Source organism: Mus caroli, chromosome 2 (assembly GCF_900094665.2).
Source record: "Mus caroli chromosome 2, CAROLI_EIJ_v1.1, whole genome shotgun sequence".
In the NCBI taxonomy this organism is placed as follows: Eukaryota; Metazoa; Chordata; class Mammalia; order Rodentia; family Muridae; genus Mus; species Mus caroli.
In genome coordinates, this window is record NC_034571.1 from 113,149,306 (window position 1) to 113,160,382 (window position 11,077).

At 48.7% G+C, this 11,077-nt stretch overlaps 1 protein-coding gene across 3 annotated transcripts in view; it reads right to left on the minus strand.

Moving 5' to 3' along the window:
- Vps39 (VPS39 subunit of HOPS complex) overlaps positions 1-11,077 on the minus strand; it is a 41,713-nt gene that overhangs the window by 1,953 nt on the left and 28,683 nt on the right. For all 3 annotated transcript variants that reach the window (XM_021183447.2, XM_021183453.2, XM_029473727.1), the window contains 12 exons: positions 8,092-8,235; positions 7,476-7,617; positions 7,276-7,362; positions 6,723-6,796; positions 6,296-6,394; positions 5,685-5,802; positions 5,137-5,265; positions 3,943-4,045; positions 3,695-3,740; positions 2,892-3,041; positions 2,657-2,791; positions 1,465-1,556 (listed from right to left, as the gene is read on the minus strand). In XM_021183447.2, the coding sequence (XP_021039106.1) occupies positions 1,465-1,556; positions 2,657-2,791; positions 2,892-3,041; positions 3,695-3,740; positions 3,943-4,045; positions 5,137-5,265; positions 5,685-5,802; positions 6,296-6,394; positions 6,723-6,796; positions 7,276-7,362; positions 7,476-7,617; positions 8,092-8,235 (1,319 nt within the window). The remainder of the gene's footprint in view (positions 1-1,464; positions 1,557-2,656; positions 2,792-2,891; positions 3,042-3,694; positions 3,741-3,942; positions 4,046-5,136; positions 5,266-5,684; positions 5,803-6,295; positions 6,395-6,722; positions 6,797-7,275; positions 7,363-7,475; positions 7,618-8,091; positions 8,236-11,077) is intronic.

The following is an 11,077-nucleotide window of genomic DNA, read 5'->3' on the forward strand; positions in this document are numbered from 1 at the left end:
AGCAACCAGGCAACTAATCACTAACCAAGCAACCAGGCAACTAATCACTAACCAAGCAACCAGGCAAACTAATCACTAACCAAGCAACCAGGCAAACTAATCACTAACCAAGCAACCAGGCAAATGCCTGGACAAACAAAAGCCAGCGCACAACATGTGCCCTTGGCTTGGCACTGGGAATCATGTTCAGCAGAACTCGTTCCAGGATAGTCTAATGAAGTACAGCAAGTCTAGCCTCTGCTAGCTGAGCAAGAGCAGGCAGTTCATGCTCCCTGCAGGCCAGGGGACCGACTCTGGGGCAGGTCTCTACAGAATAATGCTGGCTCAGGAGGTTGCTCAAGCCATGAAAGAAGATGGAAAGATTTGGGGCTCCTCCTCTCCATCTGGCCCGGTGGAGCAGGCCTGTAATACCTGTAAACCCCAGGTAGCGGGGCTGGTGAGATGGCTCAGCAGGTAAGAGCACCCGACTGCTCTTCCAAAGGTCCTTAGTTCAAATCCCAGCAACCACATGGTGGCTCACAACCATCGGTAACAAGATCTGACTCCCTCTTCTGGAGTGTCTGAAGACAGCTACAGTGTACTTACATATAATAAATAAATAAATCTTTAAAAAAAAAAAAAACAAAAACCCAGGTAGCACTGGGGTGTGGCTGAGGTAGGAGGGTTCATTCAGAGTTCCAAATCAGCCGGAGCTACACAGCCAGCCCACATCTCAAGAAGGCTCTCTGTATGTCTTGCATCCTCTTACTGGTTTTCTACTTCCATTGCTAATTTTAGTTGTCAGAGAATTAGAGCTTTCTGGGGAAGAGTTCAACAGCTCCTCAAATTATTGAAGCTCTTTCCCCACAGATATGGCTTGCTCTGTTAAAGCTCAAGAACTCAATGAAACAAAAAGGCTACTCTCCAGGGGTGAGGTCAGCACTGTCGTCATGGGACAGAATCTCAAACCACCGGGGGCTGGGCTTCCGGATGTGCCTGGGGGGTTTCTTGATTCTGTTACCTGATGTGGGGAGATAAATCCTCCCACCCAACTCCCGGCACCTCCAGGTTTTCCAAGACAAGGGTTTCTCTGTGGAGCCCTGGCTATCCTGGAGCTTTCTTGTAGTCCAGGCTGGCTTCGAACTCATAGAGGTCAGCCTGCCTCTGCCTTTCAAGGGCTGGGACTACAGGCACACACCACCACAGCCCAGCAGAAAAGACCAGTCTTGACTGTAGGTAGGACTATTCCCTTGGTAGGAACTGCAGAATGGGGAAACCCAGCTGGAAGTAGGGAGCAGCCACTGCTCTCACTTTCTTGACTGGAATGCAATGTGACCCCTGCCTCAAGCTCCTGCTCTCTCTGCTGCTTTGTCGAGTATTTTATCACAGCAGCAGGATAAGACACTAAAGGCAGAAATCTCCCCTGTCTGCTTCCACTCTCAGGGAACCACATCTGCACCCAGATGCTGCTCAGGTGGGGCTCACCTGTTCCCAATCTTCTTCTTGCACACCATGCACACCTTCTCCTCAGTGATGATGCACTTCACCTGCTGGTGTAAAATTCGCTCTTCCTGAACCTGGAAGAGATTGAGAGTTCCACGTCTGGAACACCATGCTGACTGCTGGACCATGCTGACTGCTGGACCGCCTGAGCTAAGTGCTGCCTTGATGACTACAGGTTTGTGAAAACTCTCAATTAAAAACCAAAGGCCTTCCTGCTGGAGGTGGGCTCTATAAGTTCCCTCTCCATACTGTCGGGCATTTCATCAAAAGTCCCTTCCTTATGAGTCCTGGGAGTCTCTTACCTCCCAGGTCTCTGGTGCATTCTGGGGGGTCCCTCCAACCTCCTATTTCCTGAGGTTGCCTGTTTACATTTTTTTCTGCTGGCCCTCAGGGCTTCAGTCCTTCTCCCTCACTAACACCAGGTCAGGTTCCCCTCTACCCCCCCACTGCCCCTCCACCCAGTCCACTTTCCCTCGAGGGAGGGGGTTGCCATCCCACAGTCACACCTCTGAGCCATAATTGTTTCTGTCTGAATTACAGGGATGGAAATGGAGAGGAGCCTGAGGAAAAGAAGGTCCAGCTACAGGCCCAAAGTGGGATCCAGCTCAAGGGGAGGCCCCAAGGCCTGACACTATTACTGAGGCTATGGAGAGCTCACATAAAGGGACCTAGCATGACTGCCCTCCGAAAGACCCAAGAAGCAACTGAAAGAGTCAGATACAGTTATTTGCACCCAACCAATGGACAGAAGCAGCTGACCCCTGTTGCTGAATTAGGGAAGGCAGAAAGAAGCTGAGGAGATTCTGTAGGAGGACCGGCAGTCTTAATTAATCTGGACCCCCCAAGATGTTTCTAACACTGGACCACCAAACAGACAGCATACATCAGCTGATATGAGGCCCCCAACACACATACAGTAGAGGACTTCCAGGTCTATGTTCATTCAGAGATGATGCACCTACCCAGGGAGTTTAGAGGTCAGGTGGGGTGGGGGCGGGAGGTGGGAGCATCCACATGGAGACAGGGTGGGGCAGGGAGGAGGGTGGATGGGGAGGGGCGGGGAGTGGAATATGGAGTATAAAAAATGAATTAAAAATAAAATTAAATAAAAAAACCACAACAACCCCCCACCCCCAAAGGCCACCCGCCCCTCTGCAAGTGGGGAAGGCCATACCCTGAGGAACTCCGCATGGAGAAGATTCTTAAGCACTTGATTGAACCTTTTCTTTTGTGCATTTTCTTCTAAGACCTTTTCTAGAAAGATGCGTATGTCATTGATCTGAGTGTTTGCTGGCAGAAGGTTGATTGCCTAGGGCAGAGACAGGATAGGGAGATCAGGATGAGACCAAGAAAGCTCTTGCCTGCCCCCTCCCCCCGCCAGCCCTGTCCCCTCTCCCAGCCCTCCTGACCTTGGTGGTGTCTAATTTGCTGTAGTGCAGCTCTAGGACTTGCAGGGCAGCCTGGAGGTTGGCCTGTGGCTCCAGGAGCTCTAGTTTGATTGGCCCCAGGCAGTGAATGCTTGGAGGTGACAGGTACATCCGAAGCAGGGACAGATACACCTGTTACACAGACAGAAACACGCATTCCAGGCCTGCAGCCACCCTCCCAGGAACCCCCAGCACTGAGTCCCCCTGGTGACTAGAGGGCTGGTCCATAGCAACTGTCTCCCTGGTAACTAGAGGGCTGGTCCATAGCAACTGTCTCCCTGGTGATTAGAAGGCTGGTCTATAGCAACCATCTCCCTGGTGATTAGAGGGCTGGTCCATAGCAACCACTGGCATGGAACACTCCAAACTCATCACTTTCCCCTGAATTTTTTGGCAAAATCAAGCAGCCAAATAAGGACGCCAATACTGCTCTTTCTCTGAATGTCTTGTGTCTGTTTAATGTTATACCATGCACAGAAAGTTAACACAGCAAATAACCTAAAGATTTCTCATTTTTTAATGCTCTGAAGGCTGAGAAACTGGCTATATTTCTAGTGCCACAGGATCACCTCATCCTAGGGACACTGTGGGTAAGAACAGATGAGTAAGCCAGAAGCAAACCCGGGCAGATGGTCACTCAGATTCTTTCCTAGGAGACATATGCAAACAATCATATACCATGTCTCACTTAGTGGTTAAGTGCCACTTTGGCCACACTGGACGGGTGGGGTCTGCTATAGTGACAGGAAGGGCACATGCTCCCCTGGTCACAGCTGCCTACTTACATCTTTGTTGCCTTCTTTGTTTTGGTCGTAGTGTTTGTGGCAGTACCTGCAAAGGAGGAAGTGGTGAGAGCAGGCAACATGGACTGCATGGCCGGTGTCCACGAGGCTGCCAAGAGTACCGGAACCAGACTGGCAGGGGGAGGTGAAATGCCCTCTGCAGCTAGGCATAGGGGTGGCCTCGTGGATGCTCATCTCTGTGAGGACTGTCTTGAGACTCCTTTGGAGGTGGGAGAGCAGGGCTGACTTACTCCTTAGCCATCTTTGTGTCCTTCAAGACGTGGACATAGATGAAGAGAGCTTGTTCGTGCTTCCCCATGCGCCCCAACAGGAGAGCTCGCTCTTCTAAGAGGCCTAGGAGGGGAAAGAACTCCAAGTAGCTGCCACTGCCATTACATAAATATAAGAAAGGACTTGGAGAAGCCCATGATAGCTCAGTAATAGCACTTGCTGCCAAGTCTGATGATCTGAGTTCCTCAGACAAAGAACCCTTTATCCACTAGACACACATCATGGCACATACATACATACATACATACATAGTAAACAGAATAAAAACATTTCAAGAATAATACATGGACGGAGATTAAAACCACGAAGCCAATCCTTCAAAAACAAAGAAAAAAGAACAAAAAACCCCCCCAAAAAACCATAAAACAAAAACAAAATAAGGGGTTGGGGCACAGCTCAGAGCACAGCACATTCTCAGCACACGTGATGGCTCAATCCCGAGCCCCACCATACTAAAAATATAGTGAAGTAAAATAGTAAATATTATTACCTTTCTTTAAGGGAGAAAATTATGAAAGGAATTTTTAAAGGAGAAGGAAGCTAATTTAGGAGGTTCTATCCCCATTCTCCATCCTCCCGTCGGTTCTGTAAACAGGGTCTCTCTACATAGCCTTGGCTGTCCTGAAACTATGTAGACCAGGCTGGCTTTGAACTCACAGAGATTGGATTGGCCTGCCTCCTCCTCTCAAGCTCTGGGAAAAATGGCATGCACCACCATGGCTATGGCTGGCCGTGTTTCACCCTTTTAACAATCTATAAACTGAGCAAGAATACTTATCAAACAACCACGTTCATACAGAATAGGAACCCCAGAGAACGTGAGGCAAAGACTGGGTGTTCGCTGAGCTGATGCCAGACAGATTGATCATTTTCTCGATGAATCATGCCAGATTACAAGGAGTAAGTACTCAATAACGAGTTCATCAAGAATTACTTTGAAGCAAGAGATTACAATCTACAAATCAGCATATGCTTCACACCCAGAGTCTTTTCTCAGCCTCAGCAAAAGAGGGATGTGGAGGAACAGGAGTGATGGCCTGGAAGCCTGGCCCTCACACACACACCTTTGAGGAGGGCTGAAGAACAGCAATAAAGAGAGATGAGACTCCTCTATGCTTTGCTGAAACAGCTCTGGCTCTAAGCTAGACACTCACCATCAAAGGGAAAATCACAGATGAGCCGGCCTGGATCATAGTGGCTGGAAATCTCCAAGAACATGAGCAGCTTCTGTCGGTATTCTCCCAGTTCACCCCCTTCCTCTCCAGCAGGGACTGGACTTTTACCTTTAAGGGAAACCATGCTCCATATGAAAGGACGCTGTTAAGCAATAATGTGGGGTCCTATGAGGGAAATGGGGCTCAGAGATGTCACCCTGTTATCAAGGAAGGGCCTCCAAGGAGTTTCCCAGGGGAGTTCTTTTACTCCATGATCTCACTGGTTCTAAAACACGCGTGGGACATTAAGGAAGCCTGTGAGCAGACAAACGTGTTGGCCAGCATGTCTCTTAGCAACACAGCTGTCATTCTGCAGACAGATTGGTTCCTTCTGTCTTACCTGAGGGAGTCACTCAGTGTCTCTGACTCCTCTAAAGGACTTCCTGTCTACCTGGAGAACAACAGGGCCTGTTTCCCCAAACCACACACAGGCATCGGGCTCTGTCTGCTAAGGCCTGGGGCCACCTGATTTGGATGGGCACTGATACCTGTGGGCAGCGACAGGAGGTAGTCTTTCATCAGACTCTGCACTTTCTCACAGTACAGCTGGATCAGGCAATTGTGGAACTGTGAGCCTGTCTCCTCCCACACGTGGATGATGTGTTCCTGAGGTGGAATGTCAGTCAGTCTGGTTAGTACTCGTGTCTATCTCCTAGCCTCCCTCGCAGGTCACATCCCCATTTTTCCTTAACTAAGCTATAAAGATCACCAAGGGGCAGCTCTTCCAAAAACTATGCTAAAACCCAGTGATGTCAGGGACGGTTTCTTCTATCTACACTGAAACCTACTCTGTAGACTAAGCTGGCCTTGACCCCACAGACGTCTGCCAACCTCTGCCTCCCAAGTGCTAAGATTAAAGGCCATCATTCTTCATTCCCTTGGTTCTCTATTAGACCAAGACACTCTGCTAAGAGGAGTGTTCCCAGCTTGGTTCCATGGGATTACGTTTTTTCAGAGGAAGCTGAAATAACTACTGTTCTCTTATTTTCACTAAGACCCAATTGAGTTGACCGTACCTGGAATCTGAACTGCCTAAGTGATTCATATGCCCCATGATATGAAGCTTAAAGTCTTGTGGACTAACCCAACTGTACCTTACCAGATAAGGAATGGCCAGAGCCTTGAAATTCTCTATCAAGAAGTTGAGCACTCGATCTCGTGGCAGAGACTCTACCTCTGGGAGGTCTTCAGTGAATATCTGTCAAAACAAACCTGAGTTCTACAAGCAGAACCTCTGACTTAGGCCATAAACACACAGGCCTACAAGGGTTAAGGCTGCTGCCGCTTTGAGAGGAAGGGTAGACAAGGTACCAGTTGCTGGCTGGTTTATGGGGGTTGAGGCTAGAGCCTAGCAGCTTTAGAACAGGCTCCTTCTATATACATATGCAGTCTTGTCCACATGCCCACTTTAGTCTGTGACTCCAAAGGAATGGTGTAATCTAGCCTCTTCCTGTGTCTGTGGCTCTCTCACCAAATATAATCAGGATCAACTGTGGCACCAGACAAGCCCAGGGCCTATGACCTACCTTCAGGCCATCTTCTGGGAAGTCTCTCAGCACCCAGACTGAGTAGGAAAAAATCAGATGAAGGTTTTCTGTGCCTTCAAAGAAAAAAGTAAGACTTGTTAGCAGTTGACAAAAGTCAGGCCTGTCCAATAAGATTGGAGGGTAGGTGTGCAGGTATAGATGTGACCTTAGAATTCATTTTGTGGACAAGACAGATCCAAGCACCAGCCTCAGATCTGCTCGTTTCTTATGGTCTGGCCACATACTAAAAAAAGGATTTCACTGTTCAACCATGGAGGGTCTGATGCCAGGCAGAGGAACAGAACTGATGGACCACGAGGAAAGAGACTGACCTGACTCAGGAATGGCGGAAGACCAGGCCTATACAAGCCGGAGCCTCCTCCACAGCTTTTAAATGTGGGTGTGGAAGCACATGCCTTCAGTCCCGCACTCAGGAGGCAGAGGCAGTGAACCTCGAAGTTTGAGGCCAGCCTTGTCTACAGAGTGAGTTCCAGGACAGCCAGCATTCCACAGTGATATCTTGTCTCAAAACCTACCACCACAACAGGCTTACCTAAATGCTGCAGATACTGCACCGTCCTCTCGTGGCCTTTCAAAGGTGAGTTTGCTTTCTTGGACTGGTCCACTAGCACCTGCAGAGCTGGCCACAAAGCCCAAGAATAAACCCATGAGCCTCTCCCTCATGTGAGGTCCACTAGATTCTGCTAATATCAAACGCCTCTCTCCCAGACTCTGGACGGTCCCTCGGGTCACCTTTCTCATGGAGCCCCTTCTTCTCATACAGGATGATCAGCTCGCTGTACTTGTGAGCCTTCTTCAGTACATGCTCACTCTCCTCGATGTGACAGTGGTTGTTCTCCAGGCGCAGCAAGGGAGCCACCAGGGCCACATTTGTCTGTGGGGAGATAGGATGCTGATGTGGGGTCACGTGGGACAGCAGCAGAAGCTCCTTCCTGGGAACCCCACCCTTCATTTGCCCAAGTCTGCTCCAGGCTCAAGGGCCAGGGACATAACAAGCATAAGACAGCAAACAATCCTCGCTGCAGGATGACAGGAAGTGGCCTTTAGAGAATTGACATCTTCAGCACACGTGTCTCACTGTTCTGGGGGAAACAAACAGGTTACTCTCCTTGAGGAACTACTGTCCCTGTTTAGTCTGTGGCACTAACCTCAATTGTACTGGCAAAGGACCTCCAAATAAATATCTTGACTTATCCTCTTCATCAAAGGAAACACAAAGATATCAGGCAAAGGCTAGGAGGTTTCCATCATCTAAGATCTTACTCTTAGTAGTACTGGTCTCCTACAGAGCTCCCCGGAACATCCCTAGAGTCTGAGAGTAAGGGGCTGGCATGCTACAGCCACTCACATGGAGGTAGCACTTGAGCAGAGTGGTGTCAATGATCTGAAGTAACTTCTTCTTGGACTTGATGGTGGGAGTGCCCTCCATGAGCGGGGAGGTGCTGGACTGGTGATCCGAGTCATTCAGCTTCTTTACCAACTGGCTCCGTTTCTGAAAAGTGCAAAAATGTGGGGTCAGGGCCAGGACGAGGTCTTCCTTCATCACCCACATTTAACTCTGAATGCCCCCAAACCAGCTCTTGTCCACACCCTGGACAAGACATCTAATAGCAGCATTCATGTTTTGCTAGAGATCAAAAGACATGACTATCACATTGCCACAGACCCAGTGACAACAGAGATGTCCGCCTGCTTTGTTTCTGCAGTGCTAGAGATCCAACCCAAGGCCTTGCATAAGCTGGGCAAGCACTTTACCATGAAGCTCCATCCCAACGCCCACCCCCAGCCCTCCACCTCAAACACACGAACACTTGTTCCTTAGGTTGGCTCTAGACTATTCTGAAACCTCACCTGGCTGGGCATGGAAACACAGGCCAGTGATCCCAGCTACTCAAAAGGCAGAGTGAGGAAGATCATAAATTCAAACTCAGCTTAGGCAATATAGTGAGACCCATTTCCACACAAAGAAATCAATAAAAGCATAATCTTCATGCACTTCTCTTTGTCCACCGAAGCCCATCGTCTCATTTGGCCAAACACTGGTGCTGCTTAATGCTATGCAACCCGAAGGTCACTGGAGACCAGGGAAGAAAGTGTGCTGTTTCCTAAAGCTGGGATGGCAGAAGCAAAAGGCACAGGCCTCTATTCTATCCCGGGAATTGTCTTTACTTGCCCCAGGACTCCAGAGTGTGAACAAGGAGACAAGCCTGTGCAGGCTGCCAGTCATAGCCTGGCACCTGGAGCTCAAAATCAAGGGCACACCAGGCTGAGACATCTGGTCAGGCCAGCTGACTTTCAATGACCCTGAAGCAGCAGTGAAGTGCAGCATTACAGTTTTCCCAGGGATGCTTTTCAGAGCCTACAGGTAGGTATACCTGGAACAACAGCTATAAAGTCTCTGACATGAGTGTGGCCACAGGAAATAACAGAAACATTTGTAACAGATTGTGAGTTAAGAAGCTTTAAGGAGGGCCACTCAGCCACTCCCCAGCATCACATACACTGGGGGTAGAGGTGTACACCTGTCCATTTCTCAGCACTTAGGAAATGGTTAGAAGTTAAAGGTCACCCTTAGTTACATAGGGAGTTCAAGGTCAGTCTGGCCTATATAAGATTCTATTTCAGAAAACTGAAGCTTTATAGACAGGTAAGTTGTAGTGCTGACTTTAAACTTTCATATTATCTGTCCATAAGAGTAAACTGAAAAAAAAATCAGGCCATAAACATACAGAAAACGAACTATTGACAAGGAGGGGCTTTCCCAATGTATGACTAAATTTCAAGCTGCAAACTGTAAAACAGAAAATATACTTTGATTTTAATTTGTAATAAAGGAATTAATAAAAAAAAAAAAAAAACTAAACAGGCTAGAGAGATGGTTCAGTGGTAAGAGCACTGGCTCTCCTTCAGAGGACCTGGATTCAATTCCCAGCACTCACATGGCAGCTCCCAACTGCCTGTAACTCCAGAGGATGCTATGCTCTTGTTTCCTCTGCTAAAGGAAGCAAACATGTGCTATGCTACACTGACACACGTCATCAAATCCACCGTACACATAACATAAATCCTAACTCAGAAGCTAGCGCATGAAGACACATAGGAAACTAAACAGAGCTAAAGTGCTGGCGGCTTCTCTGGCTTATACTTTCTGTTTGTTTGTTTTAGAGACAGGGTTTCAGTGTGTAGCTCTGATTCCAGAGCTCACTATGTAGATCAGGCTGGTCTTGAACTCACAGAGATCTGCCTGCCTCTGCCTCCCAACTGTTGGGATTAAAGGTTTGTGCCGCTGTGGCCCTTTGGGTTTATATTTTCTATGTTTCCTAAACTATAGGCATTTCCCTCACAATTATGTGTGGTATGAAAAAGTTCTTAACAATTAAAATTTACCCCTTTTAGGTTATATAACTTCCTGTGAATATGCTTACTAATATGAAGATTTAGTTTAAACAAAACAAAACAGCCCCCACCTAAGCTTAACCAAGGAGCTATGGATAGCAGGTGGTTTCTAAAGGAGTGTGTGTGTCAGTTAAAGATTTCTTAAAGGTGTGGCCCCAGAGGATGGTCCCACACCTAGAAGTATATAGAGAGCAAAAATTGGAGTTTTGGGGTTTTGTTGTTGTTGTTGTTGTTTTTGTTTTTTGGAGTTAAGAATTCTTTACTAGGTATTAGTTCAGGCAGATGCCCTGGTTCTGCGATCCCCTCTCCCTAGAGGTCACAGTGAGCGGGTCTCTTCAGAAGAGCCTGGGGCTGAGAGTGCTGAGCCCCAGGGTCAGAAGCAGAACTGGAAAGCCTCCAATACATGCTGCTTCCATGTTTCCAGGCTGGGCAGCAGGGAGGAGAGGCCCATGACGTGCCAGGGTTTGGTAGGACAGCAGCTGTACATCCGCCTCTGCCAGGAGGCTGATCATAGTGGGCAGCATCACAGGGTTGGAGGGCTGAGCCCAGAATATGAGCAGGGGTTGGCCCCTGCGAAGTGGCACCTCTGGTCTGAAGACAGCTCCGTTGAGCATCTGCAGCATTGGTATTGTGCCCTGGACCAAGCCCACAGCTTGGTAGGGGGCACCTGCCAAGGCCACAGTCAGGAGGCATTCCCCGCTGCTCTGCTCCCCTGGAACCCCAGGGCTGTGGGAGGTGGTGACGTTGAGGCCAGCCTCTTTCACCAGTAGCTTAGCGTTCACCAAGTTCACGTCTGCCTGCTTAGATGCTTCTCTCAGAAGGCCGACAATGACTGCAGGGCTCAGGCAGATCCCAGCATTCTTCAGAGATGTACCTTGTGTAACCACCTGGATGGTCCCTTTAGGGGAGCCAGCCCAGGCATGCATCAGCATGCCCAA